Genomic DNA, 14049 nt, shown 5'->3' with positions numbered 1-14049 from the left:
TTTGGATGCAAACCCAAAGGCACATGGTGTGTGACACACACGTCTAAAACGTCACCACAGAGCAAAGGTGACACACACGTCTAAAACGTCACCACAGAGCAAAGGCTGCCAGTCTGGGGAGAAGCCTGAAAAGTGCTGATACATTAAAAAAAAAAACAAAACCACAACAAAAAACCCACAAAACCCACAAAATCCCACCCTGAGAGAGAGAAACAGCCACAGGTGCTGCGCAGCGTCAAAGCCTATTTTAAACCAGCCAAACATTAACGTCAGCTGCTCCAGGGCCTGGCTTGAGATCCTGACTTCAAGTGCAAAGCACCCGGGCCAGGCTCGGCTCATCGCGCCGCTCGCCGGTACCCCTGAACCCCCGACGTGAACGGCTCTATCACAGTGCGATCTAAAGGAGAATACATTACCCCATCACATTTCTTTTCCAAACTACTTTTGCACCCCTGTTTTAGAAACCCACGTTTCTCTTTGCAGAGCAGCCTGCTCGCAACAGAAGAACAATGTTCTGGGGACAGCTTGTTTGGGTTTTATTTGTTCCCTCCTTGCAATGTCTGGAGAGCATCTTTGGCCTCCCACGTAAATTCCAAGTTTCATTTATTAAATACCTCACTGGCATTTTCTTTTCACTTTCACACTGCTCGTTTAATATTACATTTGACATTCTAAGCTTTACGGATGGCAACAGAGGCAGAATGGGTGGGCTAAAAATAGCCTGCCGGGGAGACGGGAGGCTAGAAATAGGCTGGTGAACAACAGCAGCCCCGCTACCCTTTGCTTGCCCCCGCGCTTTCGGAAATGACAGCGTTCAGGAGATGAGAAAGAGGGAGCTCTGGGCAAGTCGGTGCCTGTGGAGCCGTGGATGCCCCAGCCGAGCAGCGCGGGGATGGGGACAGGAATGGGGTGTCCGTGTCCCAGCTCACCAAGTGTCTGCAAACCCCATTGCCCCAAGCTGGGGCTGCGAGAACCTGTCCTCAGCTCAGCGCCAGAGGGGGACATGTTAAAAACGAAGCAGGAGCGGTCAAGTCTCCAAGGACGTCTGCGCCTAACTCTGACCCCCGGCCAGCTGTGTGTCACCGCCAGCCATCTGCACCAGCTCACTGTCACACAGGCGTGCACAAGCTCTCCTGCCCCTGCATGGGTTTGGTAATTAATCTGCAGACACATCAGCAACACGATGAGTCAGTCCCAAGACAGGATCATGTCTCATCTCCTCCCTCGTGGGCTGCTTTTAAAATTAGTGCTGCAGAAGAAGTGACAAGAAGAGAACGCTCAAAGCATCCTGGCATCTGGATCGTGCACCAAGCAGGCACAGAGAGCCGCCAAGAATATCTTTTAACTACGACAAAACACCAACAGCCTACACTGTTCCTTTTGCTCTTTGCGATGTTCCCCGAGTGTTTAGCGCCCTGTCCCATCCTCCATGTTCCCTGCACTCCTGTTACCTTCCCGTGCAGCCTTTCACCTGGGAAGAAACCCTCCAGCGGCCCTCCCACCACCCCTCCCCTAGCAGGGCTCTGCCAACAGCCGGGTGGGATCCGTACAGCGCAGGAGAGGCACCAAACAACGCGCTCTGCCCCACTGCCGCTTTCACCGGGACACACCAGCACCCTGCTGCTCCTTCCAGCACCTCTGCAGGGCCACAATGGGCAGGGTGGATCTGCGCCAGAGAAAAAACCCTTGTGTAAAATAACTAAACCTACGGAGTACGATGTGACACGCACCCACCCGCGATGAAGCCGTGGGAAAATCCTGGAGTGTGGCACCGCAGCTCTTCCCTCCCCATTGACAAGTCTTACCTAAATTTACATCCCAAGCGTTTCTAATTTGTCGCTGGGTCTGTCGTCTGGATGCTGGGGTGGGGGCGGTTGTGGCTCATTCTTTTTGTTTTGTTTTAAGGCAGATTAATCAGCGTTTAGTAACCACAGAGCAGAATGAGCCTCCCCCACAACCCACACGTGTCTCAGGCGAGGCACGGCTGGTGGCAGGCAGGAAAGCCCGGGAGCAGGAGGAGGGTGCTGGGGAAGCGGCGAGATGCTGGGACAGGGCAGAGGCAAAGCCCGTGGCGCCCAGAGGCTCACCGCTGGGCAAGGGGAACAGCCCCGGCCCCGCCATCCCGCCGCTCACTTTGCCAAGGGGACCCTCACTTTTATTTCAGATGCACGTTGCAGTGAGGAACAATATGCAGAATATTATTTCAGTGCCCTGGGAAAAATTAGCAAGTCAAATATTGAATCAGGCCTCCAGCATATGCCAAGGAGATTGCTTTGATCTTATCCACACTAAAAGCTCTATTATTGAATTTAAAGTCTGTGAACACATATCAGACCAATATACAATGCATATCTGAATACGCATTTGAGAAGCAAAGGATGTTTTGACAAAGGGAAAAAGAATATTTTAGCTGAAAATATCAAAGTTGCTGCATCAATTGAAACACAAATGCCCTTTTTCATCCGGCTCAGTGGCTTTACTGACAGGGCAACCCGCAACCTGGGACCTGACCGTCGTTCAGGAGAAACTTCACCCGGGTCTGGCTCCTGGCTTGGGCCTGGGTGGAAAGCGATTGCGGCTCGATGGCGGAGAGCCGCAACTTCCCCGGGGACAGGTCCAGCGGGCAGCAGCAACATCAGAGCGGCCCCAGGACTTGGGAGCTCGCCCAGAGCAGCTACTTTGGGAACACAAGGTCTGTAGCAGCCACCCCAGTCCACTTCCCTCCCCAAACCCCCCAGCGCAGCCCTTCGGCACCTGCTGCGGCTCTTCCCAGGAGCAGGGCAGGAGAAGAAGGGCTTTTCCAAGGCTGGCCAAGATGCTGGGCAGGTTGATTCACACCATCTTCAGCCCTTTGGCTTCCCACACCAAAACCTGCTCCGGGGCAGCTGCCTGAGCCCGCAGACAACGCCTGCGCTCATGGGGGGACGGACACCCATCCTGCTGGCGGGGGGACGGGGGCAGGGTCCAAGCAAGCCATGGTCAGGGCTCAGCAGCCTGTTCCCATGACACCTCCGCCAGACACGGTGTGCCCAGCACCCAACCAGCCTCCAATGAATTAACCAATTAATTAACTGGGAGAAGGTTGTCCCAAAGGGCCTCCACCCACACCTGCCTCCTGTCTGTGACAGAGGGGGAGAGCTCGCTGCCACCGACACGCGCTGCGGAACAGAATCAACTCACCATTTTATTATTGATTTCGTGGAAATGAATTTCACAGACTTTTTCCACCACGTCTTCATTTTCAAAAGTTACGAAGCCAAATCCTGTTTAATAAAGAAACAAAAAAGGGGAGGGGGAAAGGAAAATATTAGTCAAGTTAAACAATGTCCTTCTAATAAAGCGTGACTTAGCCATTGGGACTTCGGAAAACTTCCATAAAAATCTGCACGTGTAAATACACCTGCTGCCTATGGAGCTGTTAGAGACTAATGGAGGGAAGAAGCATTGTCTCGGGGAAAATTAATACGGTTCTTTTCCAGCTCTTCCATAGGATTTAATGGAGAATTAAAACCTCCTTATGGATTTTTTGATCCATCCTGCAGAATTTAATGGATAGTTACACCCTGGTTACATGATGGCTCAGAAACTCCAATAAGGCTGTATTTTCTTTTACACCTTATAGGTTTTTAAGAGCAATCTCTACAAAATCCAATTATATTCCTATGGAACCATATTGATTTTATCTCTTGTTTAATTCCACGGGACTTCTCCATTAGAGCTGACTCATTACACCACCCAAAAAAATACAAATCCGGGAAGACAGAAGATGATTCCTCATTTACCCCTACTAAGGAAAAAAAGCACCAATGCTTCCCCAAACACGCAGCGGCAATTTGTGTCTCCATTCGCTTTGAGAAACCACCACCCGTCCCCGCTGCGTCCCGTGCGGATGCAGCCAGCCCCGTGGGTCAGCCGGGCTCCGGAGGTGGTTATTTGTCCCTTTCTTCCTGAATTATTTCCTCTAATACCTCATCAGGACATCCTGAGGCCTCCAAGAAACCATTACGTTTAAGGCTTCTGATCTAATCATTCCTCTCTTCGCCGCTGCTGCTTCAAAGGACCCGCGGATTCGGGCTGGTTTGGGGCCGTTTGATGCCTGCTGCCCGCCCGTAGCTCTACACCGTATTTGCTCTGCTGCGGCCACGCGGCTGCGGAGACACCACACGAGCAAAATCTGGCAGCCCCCCACAGCTATACACAGTCATGTTCCCTGCTCATTCCTTAGGAAAAAAAAAAAAAATAGAATCAAGCTAACAAACAAAAAACAATCTAACAATCTTACGTGCCACATTTCTGGCAAAGGCTTGATGAGTCAACATCGACACCAATTAAGCTAATGAAAGCTTAAAAATGTAACAACAGGATGAGCTTCATCCTCCAAACTGCACTGAAAACTCTGCTGGACTCAACGCTGGTGAAACGGCACGTGAAACGCCTTCGTGGCGCGGGGCTGTGAGCCAGAGCGGCCGCAGCCAGGGCAGCCCCAGCAGCAGCCCTCGACCCTGGAAGGAGGAGGGAGGGGAAATCAAGGCTGCCCGGTGTTTTTTCCATGAATGGTTTTGCCCAGCGAGCATCCCTCCGCTCAGCCACGCACGGCAGCAGTTTTGTCTTTGCTGACTCCGCCTGCCGGCGGCCGCGTGTCCGTCCGTCCCGCACTGCCCATCCCGACCCCAGCTGTTTGGGAATCATAGAATCTTCATGGTTGGAAAGGACCTTTGAGATCATGGAGTCCAACCATACACGCACAAAAAACCCCTACAATCTCTGCCACTAGAGCATGCCCTGAAGTGCCAAATCCACATGTTTCTTAAATACCTCCAGGGATGGTGACTCAGCCACCTCCCTGGGCAGGCTGCTCCAGTGCCTCACCACTCTTTCAGTAAAGAAACTCTTTCAGGAACACCGCAGTGACGCCTCATCTTGGCCCCACTTTGCTACTGACACTTCCCACCTGCAATGAGACCTTCCTGCTCTCCCGCCAGCGGTGCTGGGTGCCGTGGTCGTGTCCTGCCGGTCCCAAGTGCCACCCCCAACCCGCTCCCTCTGCCGGAGCAGGCAGGGTCTGTGCTGGGGTCCCAAATATCCTTTCAAACAGACACTAGCTGTGGGGCACAGCTGAAGATATTAAAACAATACGGGCTTTGGCAACCTCCAGGTAACAAGATACATCTCGCAGGCTGCAGCTGAAGCTGTACAGTGCATTTGCTGGCTACCGCACCGCCCGAGGCTGGGTCTGAGCAGCTCCCAGCCGGCTTGTTTGGGAATGCACAGTACACGTAGCAAGGGTCCATCCCTATCTGGACTCTCTTCTTGGGGGAAAAACCACCAGAAATGGTTTCTAGATCTCCTCCAAGGCATAACACATCATCCGACAGCACATTGCACAAAACCCAGCGCTCAGAATGCTGTTTTACTTTGCACTTAAAGCATGTAGCAGCTTGAAGTATTTTACTTAAGTCTTTCATTTGCCTTCTAAATTACTCCATTTAAATCTACCTTAAACAGACCTGTAGTTAAAACTAAAATTTTTGTGGTTAACTGGCTGAATACGGCATCCCAGGAATCCCACGCCGGGCAGTTCCCGGAGCCGGGAGCAGCGCGCCGCCAGGGACCAGCTCTGCCCAGCGCAATGAGACGGCCAGTCCGGGCCTACAAGTCATTAATTGTTTGAGCACCAGCAACATCTTCATCGTTAGTGACTCATTAGCGAGTACTGCGGTTGAGGATTTCTCTTTCAACTTTTGTCAGGTCTGGCTGCCAGGATGGAGGAGAGGGAGGGAATTTGGAGGAGATTAGCCTTAATATGCATAACACCGCAAGAAAGCCCACCGCAGTCATTACACATTTGGACTCGGAAACAAGTTTCCCATTCTCATCCCACTCCATATGGCTTAGACACAGGTTTATCAAGAAATGATTTGTCTGATTAAATCAGACAGCCACCCAGCTTTCTGCATTTACAGATTTTATAACAAGAATAAACCAACAATCTATAGGTGTCAGCACTCATTTGCAGGTTTTTAGAAGATCCATGCCGTTTGGCGCAGGCCAGTCTGGCTCGGCAGGACAAACCAGACGGGACTGGGGCTGTAAGAAAACCCACCACCACCGTTATTCCTTCCCCTGCAGAGGCGGAGGACGGGCAGGACGGGCAGCTCCAGCGTGCCGGGCCCAGAGCCCAGGCAGGGCACTCGATCCGCACCTAAAGGCTCCCTGTATTTCACCTTTACCATCACCGACATCTTTAACTGACTGGGAAGCAACCAGAGGATTTTATGCTGCACGCGTACAGGCACTTAAAATCCATAGGCTGCTATTCGAAAGATGCTATCGCTCCTCGAATGAACAATCCCCAAGAGATCGTATGTCCCAGAATTAAAAACTTCATAAAAGTGACGGGTAATGGGTCCTTTTTTTTTGTTTCAGTTTTTGAATATCAGATTCCAACTTTTAATAATTATACACACAAAAAAATAAAACTGCATGCATGCCTTATTAGTTAGCATAATGAATACACGCTCATTTTTAAATCACCAGAACTCTCAGAAACCTTCCTGGACTCAATAGACAATTATTTCTTCTGAGAGGTACTAAGAGTCAACAAAAAAATGGTTCTCGGAAAGTGTATGAAAAAGATTAACACAAAACAAAGAAGGCTGTTTAAAATGGTGACATAAATAGGATTCCGGTTGTCAAGGAGCACACATTTTAAAATGAAATTATACCGCATCCTTCTGAATGAAGCTATTATTGGAAGCTAACAAGCTCTATTTAAGAGATAAGCATTTAACAGAGTCAAACGGTTGGGTTTTTTATTCAAATGAATAAAACTGAATATTCATTTGAATAATCTTTTCTGTAAAAGAAAAGACAAAGAAGAGGGGAAAAATAAAGTAAGAGGCAAACAGATGCCCCCAAACGAGAGGCTGCGAGCCAAATGCATCACTAAAGGAAGCTGAGACAAGTATTCATGACCTTCAGGTGAAAACACCCCCCTTCAGCATCTGCTCAGAAGAAGGAGTCATCTCCCTGCATTCACGGCTGGGTAACAGGCACTGACAGGTGCTGCAGGACGCGCGGGGGGATCTCCCGAGCCCGGGGCTGGGAGTAAACCGGTGCCTGGAAAGCCCAGCAATTCACAGAATCACAACAGGGTTAGAGTTGGAAGGGACCTTACAGATCATCTAGTTCCATGCTACCTCTGCTCAGGGTCTCTCTTCCTCCAGATGCCCAACGGCCGATGGCCTCAGGAGCGGCACCTCCCAGCGTGGCAGCCCTGCCGAGGGGCCAGGCGTTTCCCTTGGGCCAGCCATTCCAGAGAAGTGCCGGAAGATTTCTCAGCCCATCACGCCCAAATCACCTTCCTTCCTACCTCCCCAGGCGCACACCAACATGGAGACACTCAGGACATCTAGGAAACCATCCTGTTCAATCTCCATGGCCGTGCTCACGGCTGCTCTGCAGTTTCCATTCGTATGGTCTGCAGAGACATGGAGATGCCAAAGTCTCATTTCAGAGGGATGGTGATGAAGGCTGGGGCTCCAGGCTCTTGAGGAGGACAGCAGAAGTGCCAGCCGGGGAGGTCCCTGGCAGCAGGTTTTGGTGAGAGGACAGTTCACTTCCAGCACCCATGGCGCTGAGCGGGCAGTCGGTCTGCTCCTGCCCACCGGGGACTGCACAGGAGGCCACTTCTCCAGGTGGCTTATTTTATTCGCTGGGACTCTCTGCATCCGCTAATTAGAAGCTGAAACGTTTGGGGGTCAATGAGCAGAGGGTGCAGCTGCCTCCAGCTGAAGTGGGGGGCACCCAGCACCCCCGCGGAGCAGGTCCCGTTCGGGCTGGCTGACAGAACCGGGACTCACTAAAGGGGATTTTTTTCACCAGGAAACAGATAGGAGCGTGTTATTGACAGGGGAGGGAAAATCCGGCGAAATACATTTCTTAGTGCAAGGCAAGACAGTCTCAAGTATCCAAATAACCCTGAGTTCCCCTGGAAACGTTCCCAATGTGCCTGCAGATGCCAGCCCAGACGCTTGATGTCTGACAGCCCAGGACACATCCTCCGACACAGCAGAGAGTCTCCTTTGATCCAGAGCCGCCTTCAGCCAAGGAGCTGCCCCGCTCTGTGGGTGCCCGGCTCCGAGCAGCAAAGCAGAGCTCGGCTGCAGCACGTTCTGCCACAGCTTTCCACAAACACGAGAAACACTGTGCGGAGAAAGTGACTGAAACCATAAAAAGATTAAAATAATTTTTTAAAAATCGGTAGAAGCCATAAATAATATTAAGAAGCCGTACTGAAGATACCAAATGTCAGTGCTCCTGTGTTCTGCATTTTGTTTTTTTCACACTCAAACCAACTATATTTCACACCTTTGTCGTCACTTGAGAGGTTTTATGTCAACCTCGGTAAAATATAGCTGAGATGACGACACCATTGCTATGAAATATATCTACTTTCTCTTGCTAGTTGGCAGCAACTTTTCCACTGCCCGGGTTTTATCTGTGTGTACAGCGATATATATTGCAGCTGCGTTTGCACACACAGAGGACGTCACTCGTCAGCAGAATTACACGAAAGCAGCTTAGCGGGTTAAAGGTCTCGCTCTGTCAAGCCCGTGCACGCGTTACAACCAGGAAAACAAGGTGATTGCATCCCGACCCAGAAAGGTTAAAGCCAGGCTCACGCTGGGGTTAGTCCCGGAGGGATCTGAGCGGCAAACCGGGACCCCCCGCAGCCAGGGCAGCGTCAGGGCTGCCGGCACCTCCATCACCAGCTCGCAGCCCGGCACCCCAGCCAAAAGCCCCTTCCCCCGAGGCACACACTGCTGCCCACCGCTGCTCTGGGAGGAGGCTCCTCAGCCACCGGGAAAGATGTTCTGGGGGCTGAAGGCACTGGAAGGAGAGCCGGGGGAGCCTGTTCCAACTCCCAGGCTGTCTCGGGGTCACCCGATGATGCGGAGCAAGTCACTTCATCGCATCTGCCTCTGCAGTGCTGCTCCTCACCCAGGCTGTGCCTGTACGGGCTGGCGAGATGCGGGGTCCCTGCAGCTGGGACTGCCTCTTACTGCACTTACAGCACGCCAACGCGCCAGAGAGCTCCTTAAAGGGTTCTGGGAAGTAAGTAATCACCGAGGCTCTTTTGTGCCTGCACAATAATCCCAAAGACCAAGGGCAGGAGACAAGAGCATGAAGAGGAGCAAGGAAGAGATTTCCGTGGTCCGCATCATGCCAATAAGTGATGCAGGCTCTGCTTGAATCTCACTCCCGCTGCTAGGCAAGAATTACCCGACGGTCGCCCGCTGGTGCTCTCATTATTGCAGGATCAGTCTCCTCTTACACAGGGACCGCAGTCCCGCGGCACCGTCCTGCTCCGGACTCCCGACCCAGCCAGCACGGTGCGAGCGCGGAGCGTGTCCCCGGGTCCGCACGGTGCCACCAGCGCTGGCGCTGCCTGACCAGCGGCTGCGCTGACAGCTGGGAACATCCAGCCTGACACCCGCAGCAGCACGCAGGGTCGTAAGGAGGAAATATGAGCCCAGGCTGCCTTCCCCCTTTGCGCTAGGTCGCAGTACCTGTCTGCGCTTTTGGGTCTGCCACAGGCCTCTGCTCTTCTCCCCACATTTAAGTTAATTCAGCTTCGAATCACAGAGAAAGGTCCAGTCCTGCTGTGGCATTATTTATGCACCTGCTTTCTTGTTTATACCCATAGTTTTGGCAGCTGGTCCTGCAAACCGTAATAAAATGCCTTTCAAAAAGTAAAAAAAATTAAAAATGAAGAAATGTGACCAGACAAGCCAGGCAAAATAACATTAAAGCCCGTGTCAATTAATTTTTCCTCTTCTTGATAAACGAGCCCCATTCCATCCATTAATAATGAGGGAAGAAACAAGAAAAGTTGACACTAGTTTAATTTATTTTCTCAACTTGCCTGGCCATATTTCTCCCTGTTGCAAAGCTTTCTAGTGCTGCTGGGAATTGCAAGTGGCTCCCACACAGTCGATGCATAGATTGGTGTGAATCAATACCGCTCCGCTTTATTCACACATCCCTTGTAATCAGAGCGGAAAAAGTTACTTAGTAAACTACGGCGCATCCCAGACTGCCACGCCACCTTATAAAAATAATAATACTGATAATTATAATAATAAAAATAATAACAACCACCACCACCTGCAGGGGAGGGGGGCAGATGGGGACACAAAACCGAGACCTGTAATTGCTGTCACTGAATCTCATCTTTGCAGACAAACAAAATGACCCAAGCCAAGTGGCCGGGACATTTTAATTGCTCAGACAGCGACCCACGGATGTTTCTAACTTCTTGCTGTCTGCGAAGGTAATTCAAGTCATTACCCGGAGAGTCTGGGAACAGGGACCTGTGGGTTAATCCTGCCTCTAAGAAAAGCCATTTGTTTGTTAGTGCCAGAACCCAACAGCCAGGACTCAGCCCCGACTCTGCCGCCTCCTGATGCTGTGCCTTTGGAGAAGCTGCTTAAATCTTCCTTGTGGTCCAGAACCCACGTTTCTCCCCCCACCGCCACCACCTTCTAGTCCCTTCCACAAAGTTTTCATCTGATGTACTGCAACCCAGCTCATTAAAGCTCAAAATTGTCTAGGATAAAACCCGTCAATTCTAACTTGTTGTTTCCTATTCTTCCGATTTCCTGTGCTGCAAACATATGAAAGGAGAGGTTTTGGTTGCCAAAGAAGTAACTCTCTCCAGACTCACAGAATACAGCCTTAGAATGAGACACACGCTGCTCAGATTTTACCTCCTTCCCTCTAAGGAGGGGTTTGCCGGGAAGAGCCGTGGCCACACCTGAAGGTCCCACCTGAAGGAATGTCCCACCTGAAGGCACCTCCTGCTCCGTGGAAAACATCATCTCACCTCACCCTCGTGACAGCCAGACTGGGAGAGGGATGCGCCAGGAGATGGAAGGGGAAAGAGAAGGTTAACACCTACGGTCTAGACTAGAAAATATCATCCTCATTTAACTGTAAAGTGTGCTCTCTAGCAGTGCTTCTGTGAATGACGCTCATCAAGACAGATGATTAGCCTGCACATCCATTTGGTGTTTATGTGCATCTTGGGTTGGGCACGGAAAATAGTCAGGTTCTCCTGGCAGGCACAGGCAGGTATTACTGCTGTTTAAAGCATCAATATATACTCCATGACATGAGAGTAAATTCTCAAAATTAAATCAGCTGACAACTGCCTTAGATCAAAACCTCCATGCAAGGTGCTGGCGTTTCAATACCAGCGCGGCAGGAGAGCAAAGAGCTGAGGTCAGCGGCACAGCTGGATAAAGGGCACCAGCAAGACACTCCTTCGCTTTTGTTCTGGAAAGCTGCAAGGCTCAGGCTCCTGCTCCATCCTCCCACGACGGCGTGGCATTTGCACAGGGAGCACCGCTCAGGAAAGAAAAAGGCACCTTGGGATGAGCGGCTGCTGTGCCAGGCGGCAGCCTGCCCCTCAAACAGGCCAAAATCCACCCAAACTGGTTCTGGGGAGTGATTTTCCCTGACGAGAGGATGAAGGGTACAGGGACCTGTCCCACTCTCAAATGACCCATTTTAACCAGAGATTTCCAGGCTGGGGGTGCATTGCCCTCCCCCTGTGGGGCCGGAGCCAGGACCCCAGTGACTGTGGCCAAAGCCCTTGCGGTGGCATCGGCCACCGGCACTGGCTGCGCAAGGGGAACCCTCCGTGTGTCACGCACCCCGCTAATGTAAGCGGTACCTGAACTTTGCGTAATAAATTTTTCATAACAACAAATCTTCATTAAAATTTTATTCTATTAACATTCTGAAATCAAACCAAAGCGCTGAGTACATAATGACTGAAACGCACACTACACGGCAACTTACAAAATGCCAGTTTTATCATATTGTTAATTAACAGAAACCATTAATGCATTCACAGATCATTTAGAAGCATTAGCGGTGACCTAAGAAAAATTGCATGTACGTGTGATACACTTACGTCTGCATTTTTTGCATCTGAATCTCCTACACAAATTCCCCCAAAGTTTGTTCCCCAATCAGCTTCTCCCCGTTGGAGACATGATGTCTCAACGGGCACATTTTTGTCAGCAGCTCAAGAATTAATGCGCGGGGCTGACATACGAGATACTGAAGGAGGAAGTTATCTCGGGCAGAGTTTGCTGTTTCATCCGTGTTTAGCTGCAGCTCCCCAGGAGCGCTGGGAGCAGGCCCACCCGTGCTCCTCAGCTTTTCACCACTCCCTTCGGTTCAGGTACGGATCTCCCAGCTCTCTAACGAGTCAGAAACGATGGGAGCGCAGCCGGGCGAGGGAAGCATGGCGTAAACTAACAGATTTCTTTTTGCCATCAAAGAAGAAAACCCCAAATGCTTCTGGAATTCAATTATCTGTCTACAATCAGAATGGGAACCTCGCGCTTCAAGCGAACCCTTCTGTCTGTTTGTCAGCGAGACCCGCCACACACAGAGCCAGTGGCAAACCTGAGCGCTGATTTCTGTCCCCGAAAGGAGCACCCTGCAGCCCCTCACCGTGCCACAAGGCAAAACTGCCAGCACCGCTCCGACACCGCTCGCCACCTTTCCTACAGCCAAAGGGTGAGACCTGCCCGCGGGGAGCTGGAGGTGGACCCTGGTCCCTGACCCCATCCCTGTCCCTGCCAGCCCCACATGGCAGAGGACAAGGAAAAGGGAAGCAGCAGCAAGTGGCCGCAGGAAGGCAGGGACGATGGCCACCACTCCCCAGGTGCCGGCCCCGGTCAGGCTGCCCCGGCAGAAGCGAGAGCTGCTCCCAACGTGCCTGCAGCGGCCGCTGCCCGCCAAGCACACAGTCCTGCCATCTTTATCTGTTTGCCTACAGGCGTCAAATATTCTCTGCCTGTCAATTCTTCCACAGTTTATTACCAAATTTCTAAAATATTACATTTTTTATTATATCCAAATTCACTTTATTGCATTTGACAATACAGATAATCACATACCATATGCTCTAATGTTTTGAAACCAATGCATGTTGACAGCAGTTTTTATTCATGATGCATAATTCTATCCAGGGCTGACAAAGGCGGCGCAGCACCGAGCCTGGTGTTACGGTTTTGTTGTTGGGGGGGATCCTTTTTTCCATTTCCTTTTCTTCATTTTAACAACAGATTTACAATACCGGGAGGAAAAATGCTTTGCTTTCAGTAGAAATAGGAAATTGGCTGAAAAGATGGGCTTATCAAAGAGATGTCTTCAAAATATTAATAACAGGTGGGGGTTGGTTATCATAATTATTTGCATTTGAAACTTGCTGCTAATGGGGTCAGGGAAGCATGACGGCTCACCGGCGGGTGTGGGCCGGACCCCATTCCTGCACACCCTGCCGCGGTCCCTCCTCTCTCAAACCCACTCCTCTTCCCGAGGGAGATGGTAGGAAGGGAAATGTGGGTACGCCTGGCGTGTCCCAGGATGGCCAGGAAGGGTCCCCACACGAAGGAGACGTCTGGGCAAGCACTACCTAAAAGAGTTTGAAAGCCACAGGTTCTCGGAAACAGCTCATCAACAGGGCAAAGCCCTACAGCCTTTGTCTAAACCCCATCGACTTGAACAAGATGTGAAATTAAACATATGTTTAAGGGCTTTCCCGAACAGCGTCCTCCATTCCTATCACTTCTTCCTGCCCTTCCTCGAATCATGAAAAGCACGGGCTGTAGGCAGAGCTGAAGTGACGAGCTGGAGAAGCCCCTCGTGCTCCCCCCACCTCCCCGAGCTGAAGGACCATGGAGACCATCGGTTCCTCGTTAAACTGCCGGGAGAGGAAAACCCCAAACAAACCCCAACTCCCAACCACGGCGTTCAGGCAAGAGATTCAACACCTTGAAAGATGGCAACACTGTGCAAACCAAACAGGATGCTATGTCTAAATTAAGCCGTAATGACCTGCTCTGAGGTCTTTATTAGCCAGGTAATGATCATTTAAGAGGAGGTTACTATCTTGAGCCAAGGGCACCTAATACCATTACTGAACTTGTTAAAACCTGCCAAGCAAGTCATTATTTCTGACATTAT

At 50.9% G+C, this 14049-nt stretch overlaps 1 protein-coding gene across 18 annotated transcripts in view; it reads right to left on the bottom strand.

Moving 5' to 3' along the window:
- Positions 1–14049, bottom strand: part of MSI2 (musashi RNA binding protein 2) — a 253693-nt gene that overhangs the window by 54776 nt on the left and 184868 nt on the right. For all 18 annotated transcript variants that reach the window (XR_010072119.1, XR_010072120.1, XM_063342567.1 and 15 more), the window contains exon 8: positions 3181–3263. Coding sequence is in view for 16 of the 18 variants with exons in the window: in XM_063342567.1 (XP_063198637.1) it covers positions 3181–3263 (83 nt within the window). In the remaining 2 variants the exon portion in view is untranslated. The remainder of the gene's footprint in view (positions 1–3180; positions 3264–14049) is intronic.

This window comes from Chroicocephalus ridibundus, chromosome 7, assembly GCF_963924245.1.
Source record: "Chroicocephalus ridibundus chromosome 7, bChrRid1.1, whole genome shotgun sequence".
Classification (NCBI taxonomy): Eukaryota; Metazoa; Chordata; class Aves; order Charadriiformes; family Laridae; genus Chroicocephalus; species Chroicocephalus ridibundus.
Note: the sequence above shows the minus strand (reverse complement) of the source record. Positions and strands in the feature narration are given on the sequence as shown.